Source organism: Orbicella franksi, chromosome 9 (genome assembly GCF_964199315.1).
Source record: "Orbicella franksi chromosome 9, jaOrbFran1.1, whole genome shotgun sequence".
Classification (NCBI taxonomy): Eukaryota; Metazoa; Cnidaria; class Anthozoa; order Scleractinia; family Merulinidae; genus Orbicella; species Orbicella franksi.
This window is the reverse complement of record NC_138153.1, coordinates 19348603-19363150: the sequence shown is the minus strand read 5'-3', so window position 1 is coordinate 19363150 and position 14548 is coordinate 19348603. Positions and strand designations below refer to the sequence as shown.

The window sequence follows — 14548 nt, the reverse complement described above, 5'->3', positions numbered from 1 at the left end:
GTATACATGGCTATAAATAACCCTAAACAGGTATACACGGCTATGTATAACCGTACACAGGTATACACGGCTATATATAACCCCACACAGGTGTACACGGCTATATATAACCCTACACAGTTATTCATGGCTCTACATAACTCTACACAGCTATATATGGACATACATAACCCTAAGCGGCTACACATGGCTATACATAAGCCCGGCCTACACAGGTACACACGGCTATACACAACCCTACACAGGTATACATGGCTATACATAAATCTTCACAGCTATACATGGCTATTTATAGCCTACACAGCTATACACGGCTATATATGTTTTGCCAGTTGTCGCTAGTCGGTTAACCCCATTCAGACCCTGGTGTACGGCTGTTGTACGGTTATGGCTATGTATAACTGTGCACCGGCTGTGTATCCCTGTGTATGGCTATATATAGCTGTGGCAGGTTATGAATGGTCGTGTATAGCTGGGTAGGGCTATGTATAGCTGTGTAGGGCTACGTATAGCTGTGTAGGGCTATATATGGCCGTGTAGGGTTAGGTATAGCGGTGTAGGGCTATGCGTAGCTTTGTAGGGTTCTGTATAGCTGTGTAGGGCTATGTATAGCTCTGTCGGGGTAAGTATAGCTGTTTAGGGCTATGTATAACCATATAGGATTATGTATAGCTGTGTAAGGCTATTTATAGCTCTTTAGAGCTATGTATAGCTGTGAATGGCTATGTATAGCTATTTAGGGCTATGTGTAGCCGTGGAGGGCTACGTGTAGGTGTGGAGGGCTATATATAGCTGTGGAGAGCTATGTATAGTTGTGTAGGGCTATGTGAAACTGTGGAGCGGTTTGTATAGCTGGGGAGGGCTATGTATAGCTGTATAGGGCTATGCATAGCCGTGGAGGGCTACGCATAGCTGTGTAGGGACATGTATAGCCGTGTGTAGTTTTGAGGGGCTATGTCTAGCTGTGTAGGATTATGCATAGATGTGTGTAACACTCCAAAAGCACATGGTTTTTATTATCACACACTTCATGTGAGTCACACTAAATATATATCATCTAACCACGACTTCGTGTAAGTCGCACGGGATATAACATCTCCCCCTTTTTGCAGTTGTCTACACAGTCCACATACAATAAAATAATAACACAGGATAGCAAAATCCAATTCAATGTTCCAGAGTCTTTGAATCAATCAGAACCAAAGTCTTGAGACTTAATGTGACTAATTAATGTTTAAAACTAGTGGGTTAGTAGGTTAGTATGCTCATAACAAAATATCAAAGTTTATCTAATTAATACTGCAGTTCAACTCAATTGCATATTCTAAATGCTTCTGGTGTCCGATCAAAATTAATGTAAACATGTCACGTGACGTAATCAGTCAAATAAGCAGGTCGACGTCGCTCTCGTCTAGGCCTAGATGACTGTACTCTGGGAGTAGGAGAGCTGGAAGTAGAACCTTCTTCTGTCTGAACTGTAGGAAGCTCTTCCAACTGTTGGTTGGCATGCCCTAATGATCCGTTTGCAACAGTCTCTTCAGCAGAATCACTTTGTTCAGGGATGGCTTGGACTGGACTGCTGGACTGGACTGTGCTTGGATTGCCAGAATCCATAAGTAGTGTTTCTCTCCAATCCTCACTATCTTCTCCTTTGGCACCTTCCTCATGCATGATAGCATTAGCCAATTTAAACTGGCTTGAATCTCGGGTTATCTCACGACCATCTGTAACTCGCCTTGCCATGATCGTCGAACCACTAATTCTGATAACTGTGTAGAAGATAGGCTCATAGGCGGTCGACCATTTATTCACCTTCTTTTGTCTAAGTAGGACATAGTCTCCCACACAGAAGTTGTGTTCTTTGATATTCACGCCATCGCGTCTCATCTTCTCTTTATATACTCGGTCTTTCTCATCGATCAGCTCATCCTGCTCACTTCTTTCTCTTGGTACTGTGTGATCAAGTTTGGTCCTAATAGGCCTATTCGACATAGCTTGGTATGGAGTAACCCCAGTGGCAGGGTGAGGTGTGTCCCTATATGCCATCAACATATCACAGACAGCCATATTCCTGTCAAGTCCAGTTTTTCCCTGGAGATGGGCGATTTGTTCCGTCTTGTTTAACACTTGCATAAACCGTTCCACCTGGCCGTTGGCTCGGGGGTGTTCTGGTGTCACACGATGATGATCAAAACCCTCTTCTTTTGCAAAGGTTGCAAACTCTTTCGAATTAAATGGCGGACCATTGTCAGACTGCACTCGTTTGGGTACACCGTGATGAGCAAACATTTTCTTCAACTTCTCTTTAGTCGGCTTCACTGCTGTTGAGGACACCACCTCTACTTCCGGGTATCGGGTTCTTTGATCAATTGCTACCAAGTTGTAATGACCGTCTGGGTAAGGTCCTCCGAAATCGATTGAAATCTCTTCCCAAGGTTCCTTCGGGATCACCGATGGTTTGATAGGTTCTTGTCTGCGATCTTTGGTAGTAACTTGACAGTCAAAACAATGACCTATCATTTGGTCAATCATCGCATTCATGCCGGGGAACCAATACTTAGCCCTAAGCATCTGTTTCGTCTTGGTGGTTCCCAGATGTCCCAGCTTGTGGGCTGATCTGATGACTTTCTGCTGTAACACCATTGGTAAAACAATTCTTTCCATTCTGAATATCAGACCTTGTGCTTCGTAAATTTCGTCCTTAATCGGGTAGAATGGTGCCAGGTCAGCATCCTTCTTGCTGGTCTCCCAATTACCTTTCCTGATAGTTTGGCTCAGTTTTTGCAAAGCTCTATCACGATGTGTTTCTTCTCTAACTCTGTCTAGCACCACTGCATGCTCCGTTTCAATGCTTGCCTTCAAAATCTTCTCAGTGTCATTGTTTCCAACAACTGGTAATGGGTGCCTTGACAAGAAATCTAGAGGGTCAGCCTCATCCTTACCAGGCTCGTATTTCATTTCAAAGTCCACATCCTGCATGTCCATCACCCATTTCTCGATCCGGGGGGGAAGCTTCGCCGTTGGCTTATTAAACAATGGCAGGAGTGGTTTGTGTGCAGTAATAATCGTAAACCTGGGTGCACCAAGAAGGTAGATAGAAAATCGATCCTTGGCCCATTTAACACATAAAGCATCCTTCTCTGTCTGGCTATACCTCTTTTCCACATCAGTCAGAGTACGACTTATGAAATGCACTGGTTGCCAGCCCCTGGCAGATTGCTGAAAAAGGCCAGCTGATAAACCTTCATTGTAACTAGCTTCGACTCTCACCATGATTGGTAGCTTGGGGTTGAAGAATGCCATTGTATCCTTGCTGGAGATGTTGGCTTTCAATTCTTCAAATGCATCATCTTCCTCTCTTCCCCAGTGAAACTTAGCCTCCTTGTGAGTAAGCTCTCTCAGTGGTTTCGTGAGCGAAGCATACCGAGGTATAAATTTGGATAGATAACCAGTCATACCAAGGAAACTTCTTACCTCTGCCTTCGATTGAGGGGGTTTGCACTCATGGATGGCCCGTACCTTCTCCGGTGTAGGTCTTAAATCACCCTGGCCAAATTGGTAACCATAGAAGGTGATTTGTTTCTGGCCAAATTCACACTTAGGCTCGTTGAAGGTGATTCCATAATCTTCAGCTTTCTGAAATACTGACTCCAGTGTTTCATTGTGTTCCTTCCAATTGCTCGCTCCAATCAAGATGTCATCCCTCTGGTTAAGACATTGGGGAATGTCGCCAAAAATTCTGTACATTGCCTCATCAAATAGATCTTGTGATGCCTTAGCACCAAATACAAGCCTTTTAGGTCTGAAATTACCCCAGGGGGTGCTGAAGGTAGCGACTGATCTCGATTCTGGGTGTAGCACTAGCTGGTGGTACCCCTGTCGGAGATCCAATTTTGTCCAGATAGTGCAATCATGGAACTTGTGAATGAAATCTTCCACTATTGGTGCTCGTGAGATCCGGCTCCTTTCCATGTACTGGTTCGGAACTCGTAAGTCAACACTCGCTCTGATCATGTGTGGCTCCAACTGGTCCAATCGCAAACCTGCAAACCTCGGTTTTGGTTGCACCACCAAAGGGGAGCACCAGGTAACTGGTTCATCGTCAGGTACTTTCTCGAAGATATCTTCTTGAATGCCTAAGTCCAACCACTTTTTCAGCGGCTCTTGAAGATAGTATGGTACCTGCCTAGGTTTCTGTGCTACCGGCACTGCTCCGGGTTTCATATGGAATCGGCTTAGGATCTCGCCACCATTCTTCTTGTCCTCTATCTTGCCAATACCTTGAAATAAGTGGCTATACTTAGTGATTAAATCTTTCATATCCTGTTCACCTTCTGCCTGTTTAACAGTGTTAGCATTATGTCTCTCCACAGATATGGCCAGATCATTGGGCTCAGCGAAGCTGCCATCTGGTTGAATCTTCAACATTCCTAATGTTATTAGTGTTTCCTTGCTAATCAGTGGAGGTGATTGGATCCTTCCTGACACTACAACAAATTTGGTCGGTTTCCCACACGTCTCATTACGAATCACAGTTTGAAATTCTCCTTTGACCTCGAGTTTGTGCTGGAGAGTACGCAACTTGACATTACTGTTTGCCAGGATTGGCTTGTCATGTGTTCTGTGGCTGAATGCCTTAAACTGGTGTTCGTCCATAATATTAACATCCGCCCCACTGTCAGCTTCCATCAAGACATCCACGTCATTTAATCTCACCATAACAGTTCGATAATCATCACCATTTTTGCCAATCACTCTTATCTTCTTGGCCTGCTTTAAGTGTTGCACTGCCTGGCCGAAAAAATCATCATCCGAGCTCGTGGATTCTGCATCTTCAGTTGTCTTCTTAATTCTCCCACTGCTTTTCCTTTTACTTTGCTTCTGTCTTCTGAACTTGTGGCTACGAGTAATCTCAGATTTGCATACAGAGGAGAAATGGTTCAATTTGTGGCATTTATGGCATTTCTTACCATAGGCAGGGCAATCTTTCCCTTTCTCATGGACTCCAAACAATCCACAATATTGACATTTGTGCTTTTTCCCAGGCCGCTGTGTTTCGTTGGATCCATTGCTTTGTTGTTTGGGGTATTGCAAATCGGAATGCACACGAGAAACATTCTCACGGGAAACATTCTCACTTCCCATATCTTTCATTTGCCTCGCAATATCCTCCGTCTGGCTTGCTTCGGTCAGAAATCGTGTCAGATCCCACGTCTTGCTAATGGCTTTCTCAATCATCTTCTTGTTATCAATGGTTTGAATTATGTGCTCCAAAATTCTCTCGTCGAACGTAGCTCCAAACTCACATTCCTTCGCTTTCTCTCGCAGCCTTGCCGCGTATGCACTTGTGGTTTCACCCATGTGTGGCCTCATTTTCAAAAATAAATACCTCGCATGATGCTTATTCTTCTTTGGAGTGAAGTGATCATTCAGCTTAGTACGCAACTTCAGGTACACATCTTCCACCTCTGGATCCGGTAGGCTCTTTTCTAATCGAGCTATCTCTTTTCCGCCGTAAATTATTATAGCATCCTTCTTATCGACGGCCTTCGTAATTCTGAAGTATCGGAATTCTCGCTCAATTCCCTCCAGCCATTCTTCCCATGCTTTGCCGACGCTGTTCGCTTCGTCGGGAATGATAAATGGCTGTGTTCGAAGGTTTTTGGTCTCTGTGACGACTTGAATCGCTTGTGCTGCTCCACTTGTTGCTGCTGTTTGTTCCGTCATAATTCTCTCTTGTTTTTCTCCTCGTCGCCAATGTAACACTCCAAAAGCACATGGTTTTTATTATCACACACTTCATGTGAGTCACACTAAATATATATCATCTAACCACGACTTCGTGTAAGTCGCACGGGATATAACAATGTGTAGGGCTATATATAGCTGTGTAGTGTTATGTAAGTTGTGTAGGGCTTTGTGTAGCTGTGGAGGGCTTTTTATAGCTGTGTAGGGCTATTTATAGCTGTGTAATGCTAAGTATGGATGTGGAAGGCTAAGTGTAGCTGTGTGGGGCTAAGTATAGCTGTGTAGGGCTATGTATAGCTGTGTAGGGCTATATATAGCTGTGTACGGCTATGTTTAGAAAGTAGGGTTATGTTTAGCTCTGTGGGGCTATGTATAGCTGTGTAATGCTAAGTATAGCTGTGGAGGGCTAGGTATAGCTGTGTAGGGCTATGTGTAGCTCTGTAGGGCTCTGTATAGCTGTTTAGGGGTATGGATAGCTGTATAGGGCTATGTATAGCTCTGTAGGGCTCTGTATAGGTGTGTAGGGGTGTGTGTAGGTGTGTAGAGCTCTGTATAGCTGTGTAGGGCTCTGTATAGCTGTGTAGGGGTATGTGTAGCTGTGTAGGGCTATGTATAGCTGTATAGGGCTCTGTGTAGCTCTCTAGGGCTCTGTAGAGCTGTGTAGGGGTATGTGTAGCTGTGTAGGGCTATGTATAGCTGTGTAGGGCTATGTATAGCTGTATAGGGCTATGTATAGCTCTGTAGGGTTCTGTATAGCTGTGTCGGGCTATGTGTAGCTGTGGAGGGGTATGTATAGCTGTGTAGTTCTATGTACAGAGGTACAATTCTGTGGAATATTTTAGTGATTGGATGCCGAATGGCGAACAGTGTAAACAGCTTCTCTAATATGATCAATAATCTTACTTTGGTCAAGGACATTAGCTTTGCGAATATATACTGCAGACGTTGACTCGACTGCCCATTGGTATACGTTTATTAGTCACGGTGGAGAGCTGTATATAGCTGTGTAGGGCTAAGTAAAGCTTTGTAGGGCTCTATATAGCCGTGTTGGGTTATGTACAGCTGTGTAGAGCTATGTATAGCTCTTTAGAGCTATGTATAGCTGTGGAGGGCTATGTCTAGCTGTGTAGAGCTATGTGTAGCTGTGGCGGGCTATGTATATCTATGTAGGGCTATGTATAGCCGTAAAGGGCTACGTATAGCTGTGGAGGGCTATGTATAGCTGTGGTGTGGAGGGCTATGAAAAGCTGTGTAGGGCTGTGCCTAGCCGTGGAAGGCTACGTATAGCTGTGGAGGGCTATGTCTAGCTGTGAAGGGCTATGTCTAGCTGTGGAGGGCTATGTATAGCTGTGTAGTGTTATGTATAGCTGTTTAGGGATATATTTAGCTGTTTAGGGCTATGTATAGCTGTGTAGCGGTATGTATAGCTTTGTAGGGCTATGTATAGTTGAGTACGGCTATGTATGGCGATGTAATGCTATGTGTAGCTGTGTAGGGCTATGTATAGCTGTGTAGGGTTATGTGTAGCTGTGTAGGACTATGTATAGCCGTGCAGGTCTTCGTATAGCTGTGGAGGGCTATGTTTATCTGTGGAGGGCTCTGTATAGCTTTGTAGGGCTATGTCTTGCTGTGTGTAGGGTTATGTATAGCTGTGTAGGGCTATGTATAGGTGTTTACGGCTGTGTATAGCTGAGCAGGGGTATGTATAGCCGTGTAGGGTTATGTATAGCTGTGGAGGGTTATGTATCGGTATGAATCCTTATCTATAGAGATAGGTTTAGTCAAACCACTATATGATAGTAACATGACGTGTCTACGGTCGCCCGCTCAGTCACCGCTGACTAAAAGCGCGGGCACCCTGGGGGCGACATTGCACGTATAATCAAGTTACCCATCCTTTAGTAGAGGACGCACTGACTCTTGAACTACTGGACGGCAGTCAGGCTCGATTGGTCTCGCTATGGGTAGAGTTTGACATACGAATACCATACGACATACGAATACTATTATATTTTTAGCCCAGGGCCCCTCTGGATAGCGGCTTCGTCGCTGAATGTCTTGAATGGGCCACCCTGGCTAAATAAAGTTTACCTTTACCTTTACCTTTATGAGGTACAGGTATTCTTGGGAAGTAAACGACGGATACTCAGTAAATACACGCCTTCCGGCGGCTGGTACGTCTGCTGATAATGCCCTTGGTTGAGAGATTGTCCGAAAAATGAACATTTGGCCGAGAGGCGAAGCTTGGAGGGCAAAAGTGAAATTTTGAGGACAATTTCTCAGCAAGGGCATTATCAGTCGGCATACCAGCAAGCCAGAAACGGGTTTCTTTATTTCATAAGCCTGCCATTAATTTTCATATGGCGCTTAAACTGCTCGTAAAAAGGAACTGTTGATGTGATGGTGAATGCGCGCGATTGACGATAGCAAGTATATTTAATTGGTTTCATTAACTTTATTTCCCTGTGATTGGACCAAGACCTTGATAAACTATCATGTGAATAAACCCTCGCAACGCGCGCCTTAGATCAAACCTCGAAAACTCAGCGCTTTTTAGCTTATACTCGTTCGTTCGTTTTTTGTTGCACTTTGCACTTTCCGGAACAGCATTTGCGACCAGCTTTTTAATGTCAAAAAAACCGGACTCTACGAGACGAGTTGTTTTTTCCCTGTAAGTAAAATAATAAAGATTAAAAGTCGAAACTTCTTTCCCGCTGATTTTGTTTGTTTTCGACGGAAATCGGAGGAAAAATATCGACGCAGGTGGAGGTTATTATGTGATAACTTTCCGCTGATTTACACCACGTGACGTAAAGTAGCCAATAAAATCGCGCGAAAATGAATGGGTGGGTTATAATCCACAATATCTAGTAACTAACTCAGCTACAATCCTGACCAAAAGTCCTTGGGACACTTGACAAAACGACGACAGGTGACGCATTATTTTGAGGTGGGAAGTCATTATCTAATTTGCCGAACCCCCTCCCCCCCAAAACAATGTTGAAATAGTGGGTCTACTTTGGATGACTCGACATCAACATTGTGTTGGAGGTGGGGAGGGGGAGTTGGGGAGGGGGAGTGGGACAGAAAGATAATATGTTGGCAGAAGCGCAGTGTCCCAAGACTTTTGACCAGGATTGTAGTTCCTTTTCGGCCCAAAAGGTACTATCAGGCACAAGTATTCCTGGGAATCATAACACAGATGTTCTACAGTAACTAATAACTTCGAAGAGATGAAGCGTAAAGGAACTAGCTGAGTTACTTACTAGTAACTGTGAACTTTCTGTGTATTTGCGAGAGAAGACGTCAGAATTGGACGGGCTTCACACATTGTAAGAGAGATATCTTGAATCATAATACAACAAACCTGATGTAATCTGCTTAACAAAAGCAGCGTGGTTGAGTCGTTAGAGCAGTGGAAATGTGAAACTATGTTATCTTTAGTAGTACTTTATTTTGCACGCTTTTAATTTAAGTTACATACATCACTTCCATTACCTAAATATGTCGTTTACATCACTTGCATATCGATCTTGGCTAGTTTTCTGCAGTTCGTTGAAGACTGCTTGGAACACTGCATGACATTTGTTGACAAAGTTGAAAGTGCAAGAAGGGCCTTTCTGATCAGCTGTTGATGCACTCCCAACAAATGCGGTATTATAAAGCAGAAAAAGAACTACAGTAGATGATCAGGAAAAAAAAAATCAATGTACGATCGTTGATAACTACAGCAATAACAGCAACAACACCGTAAACATGATAGATGATACTGTCTAACAAAGCAAAACTAACAAATACGGTGCACATTTACAATGCTAAGCCGGGACGGCATTACACTTGTATAACGCATGCCTGCTACTCATTCAGCAACAAACAAACTAAAAGAATCTAGCTTATATCCATAGCGTCTTTGCCTTGCTTATTAAGAGCTTCGCGGAATCTTGCATCATTACGGTCCAGGTTCACCAGACGCCTTATTCCTAACCAAAGATTGAAGAAGAAAACAAGAACTACTTATTATATAGACGCGACTGTTGTTGTTGTTACGAATTTGCAGACGCTCTTTGGGCGCGTCACGCAATCTTTCTTCCTCTCCCGGGGGAGAAAAATTCCGTGACAAGCCAAACGAGCTTCTGCATATTGAGGAGGCCAGTCAGTTATCTCAGTCAGATTATGCAAATATAACAAGACACTTTTTACCATTGTGGTGGTCTCTTCCCTGCCTCATATCGCGCAGAGCAGCTTTCTTGTTGGGGTTATCATAGAACTCTTTGTCTTGTAGTTCTCCTTGGTGTCTGGCTTGGGCATAATGGTAAAGGAAGTTATTTACTGCCGCCTCGTCTAATCTACAAAGAAATTAAAACCGGTTAAAGAGTTTCCCATTTTCAGCCGCATTTCTAGGCTCGATTTCCGCCGCCCTCTCGAGTCTGGTCTAATGTCCTTAGTCCGATCTAAGGTCCTCCTCTTCGGGGGAGATGCTCGGGCTTCTTTCCCAAACAGCGGCTGATAATCGAGCCCAACGGATTTCCCTCCGCTATATATATGCAGTTTCAATTGAAAATTCCATTATGATACGGCAGAACCTAATACAACAAAATCAACACCAATACCAACACCTACTGGGCTGATCTTGGATCCGGCGGTCTTTGTCTTTCCGGTAATTTCATAGATTCCGGCTCGGTCAGTAACTGCACCAGGCTCTTCGCGTAACAATCTGCGAGTCCCGGAGGGATTTGTTTCTCATCTCGAGCTGCCACCCACAACAGAGTTCTATCCAGCATTTTCATTCTGGCCTTCTTTGTAACATCGGCTGGAGCATACGTCATTTGACCGTCAAGGGCAACAAGTTGACCTTCGATTATGGCTGTCACCTGAAAATGAAAAGAGAATTACTACGAAAAAAAGAAATGGAGATCAACATTTTATCTGTTGAAAAAGAGGATCTATCAGAATCAATGAAAGAATTACAGAACAAATTCTGAATCAAATAAATTAATCACAACACAAACTGTACGTCATATCATCCAATATTACTCGCTGACTCAGAGCCATTTCAATTATTGTTAGATGAGGTTGAGCAGGATGGCGAGCATGCACCAGTTGGCATGTAGTATTGGCCAAGTTAGTGGTAGTGGCTTTGGTAGTTGTCATTATAGTGGTCAGTGGTTGTGTTAGTGCAAGAGTTAGTTGAACATGTTGTAGAAGTAGCACTCTGGAGGTACTCCCGTATAAAAAGGTCGGGGATGTTCGTCTTCTCGCTTATGGGGTAAATCATGGATTCTTGGTCTCACTTGAAAAGGGCGTCCAGGACGAAACACCACTAGTTTAAGCTATCATAGTATATTTTAAAATGCTGCTATGTTCGTTTTAGGTGGTATCTTTTAGGGGTCAAATAAAGCCGGGCTCGAGCCCACATCGATCTCCTTTAAGGGTTTAATTCAAATTGTCTTACGAGCATCCCCGACCTTTTCACATGGCATGTGAGTACCACCCACGGGAAGGAGTAGCAGAATTTTTGTATCGGTGAGACGCATGAGTAAAGGAGCCGCTAAACTTACGTCATGCTTTTCTCTCCTCCTGGGTGGCGGAGCTCTGTTACTTAACAGTCCCGAATAACCTGCCGACTTGCCGTGATCTTCATGCTTTTCCAGTTCTTCAATCATACCAATGGTGTTTTCATAAATGTCATAAAGCATCTGTTCACTGGCTGAAGTTAATCAAGAAATAGGACACACAGACAAGAATCAGAGACAGTGATAGCTAAATAGCCATACTAAAACATTCCAGTAAAAAGTAAAGTCTGCATATGAGCCAAGTGGCTCATCAGGCCGAAGCTTATCCCGGATTCTGCAGCATGAAGCGACTAGGAGTATTTCTACTCCCCCCTGGATGGAATGCTAGTCCATTGCAGGGTTAACCCCAACATTAAGTTCGCCAGTACCCATTTGTACACCTGAGTAGAGAGAGGCACTGTGAGAGTAAAGTGTCTTGCCCAAGAACACAACACAATGTCCCCGGCCAGGGCTCGAATCCGGAGCGCTTGATCCGGAGACCAGCGCACTACCTCCCACAATGTGGGAAGGCAATAAAAATTATTGGTTTTCACAGGCAGGTAAAACTTTTTGAACTAAACTTCTAGTAGCACTTATAAAAATTGTGTGATATCGAGAGGGTACTCAGAGTATTACTCACAGAGAGACTCAAATTTGGCGAAACGGTTAGATACGAAAAGGTTGTAAGGCTAAACCTAAAAGGGTCCAACGGCTTAGAAAAATCTCCTTGTCCTTTGCGTATAGTTTACACTTAATTTTTAACCATTTTTAACATAATAACATGCCACGAAATGCATCTATAAGGGATAACGCTTGACAATGTGTGAAATACTGATAACTTTCGCTCACTCCTTCGCTTCCTGTTGGACACTTAAAACATCTGGTGATCAATGCATAAGGCTTTCACACATGTTCACAGGCGCTTGCGCTTTGAAGTCGAACTGATCACAAGTTATTCGAGAGGAAGACGATTTGCTCATCAAGTGTTTGATTTTTTGTCAGTTGTAGACTTTCTAAAAGTCCTTTCCCTCTCGCTTCGCTCGACAGAAATGATTAAGCGAAGGACTGAACGAAGGTCAACTTGTGGCAAGTTTAGTCATTTGTTGGAACTTGGAAAAATACTATTTTCCAAGTTAAAGACGAATCCCAAGGCGCACTAACCTTGCAGTGAACGTTGCGTCTGCTCCTGTCTCAGACACGATTGCTGCTGGAATGGTGAGGGATGGCCGTGAGGTGTCCAGTGACCCTGCATATCCCGGGAGTGACGTCCTAAACAAACGTATAATAGCATTGAAATGAAGAAAAAAGGTGCACCAAAAAAATAAATATCTTTGTGAATGTACCAAATGGCGGCTTAGAATGTTAGATTTTCAGAGAAAGTGATTAAGAAATGATAACCCCCCGTCCCCTAATTCTATGGCTGAAAAACCGTTGCTGGAGAATTTCCATTTTTAAAGTTTTGAAGAACATTGAAATAGTTTTCAATATGAAAGAGCTTTTTCACTATTCATATTTTTAGTTATCCTCGGTTGATTTAGGGAAATTAACGACTTATTAAACTTATAGGTTTTCACTTTTGGCGATGGGGTTGGGGCCGGGAAAGGGTGGGGGAGGGGTGCGGGGGGCGGGGCGCAGGAGGGCAGCTGTTATAGCACTTTCTTTATTAAGGCAGTGTTTGTAGATGGCCAAGAGTTACCTTGATATGCTGCCGTTATAGTCAAAAGGTTTAGAAATTGAACATTTTCCGCAATATATCAAATTGACTGAAGTGGGATGTAGCAAAGCATAAATCAAGTCGAGAAGAAATGCTTCAACAATCTTTGAAATTATTCATGGAAGAGAGTAGTAGGTCTAATTGTGAATAAAACTGTCTGGAACAACACTGTTTTCCTCGATTTAGTAGGCTGAGTTTGTTAAGTGACCTTTCGTACGCATTCATAAATCTTAAAAGTAGCTCTAATGAACTCACCACTTACCGTGTGCCATCGATGTGTAATTCTTGCTTCGTGTGACTCTAGATGCAAGCTACGCTTTCAGCACGCGCTAGAGACTACTTATTTAAGGCGACAAACCGAAGGGAAATTTTCAACTTCCAATTTCGATTTGCCAAAATATTTGTTGAGTCATTTCTAAGAATAAGCGGAAAAACACTTTCGTAGAAGTCAATAAGGGCAAAGGAGAGCAGCTGATTACACAAAGAATTCCAAGAAACTAACTCAATTGTTTAATATGTATACCTTGACGTTGAAAATGCAATAGTTCACACTGAGATTTAAGGAAAGATATGCGAGTCTACGAGATCTACTCTTGGCCGTTTTAGTCATACATATAATATGGGGTACAATCTCGGCCGGTAAAAAAAAATAAGGCGTTTAATCTCCCCTCCTCCAAGCGTACAAAAGGTTTGCATATGTCATTTAAATAATCAAAGGGAAAACATTTCTCCGAATCGTCTGGGAAACAAAATTTAGGGCGATCGGTTCAGGGAAGGCAAATTTCCCCTCCTGCGATCAGTTAAAATTATGCTTTGTCATTCGAATGATCAAAGGAAAAATATTTCTCGGAATCACGGAGTCTTTTTCTTTAAAACAGTGACAAAACACTGCAGAAGAAATAACTATCGCTTGTTTATGTCTGACTAACTAAAACGCCTCCAAGAACATTTCACGCTCCTCGAGCATGACGAGCATTATGGCACCAGGAAAAGTAAAGTTTTTGTCATTAAAAACCCTGTTCGAGATTTCACCTGAAACAACTTGGTGCAACGGGCTCAATTCATGGAAAAAAAAACAACATTTCCCTCCCCCCAAGCATTATCTTTGAGTCAGCTTGATCAGCGAGATGATCCCTGTTTATGTGTCAGGTGTATGTGTTCCGTGTTTTCCGAGAAACGGTTGCCTTGACAACAATTAAGAGGACTGAACATCATTACAAATTAAATATTTCGATGAAACTAGAGATTTTGATAATGCCTGCCAACTTTTGTGAGTCACTGATGACCTGGTGCGAAACATACTTTCTTTCCTAACCAACACTTGCTCCATAAGTAACACAGATAGTCTCGAATTCCGCGGCGTTAATAGTGAAAGGGCCCATTTTAATTACAAATTAATAAAGGACTCCTTTTTGTTATTGACGAAAGTAACGTAATATTATTGGCTAACTGATTGGACAGAAACAAATTCTGAGAAAGACTCTACTGAATAAGGGTTATATAACTTCAAAAGAGATAAGTTATTTTCGTAAAT

General features: G+C 43.0%; 1 protein-coding gene across 1 annotated transcript in view; it reads right to left on the bottom strand.

Annotated features, from left to right (window-relative positions):
* LOC145497955 (uncharacterized) overlaps positions 1–14548 on the bottom strand; it is a 107274-nt gene that overhangs the window by 42209 nt on the left and 50517 nt on the right. The window contains exon 3 of the mRNA XM_081477832.1: positions 12462–12569. Coding sequence (XP_081333958.1) covers positions 12462–12569 — 108 coding nt within the window. The remainder of the gene's footprint in view (positions 1–12461; positions 12570–14548) is intronic.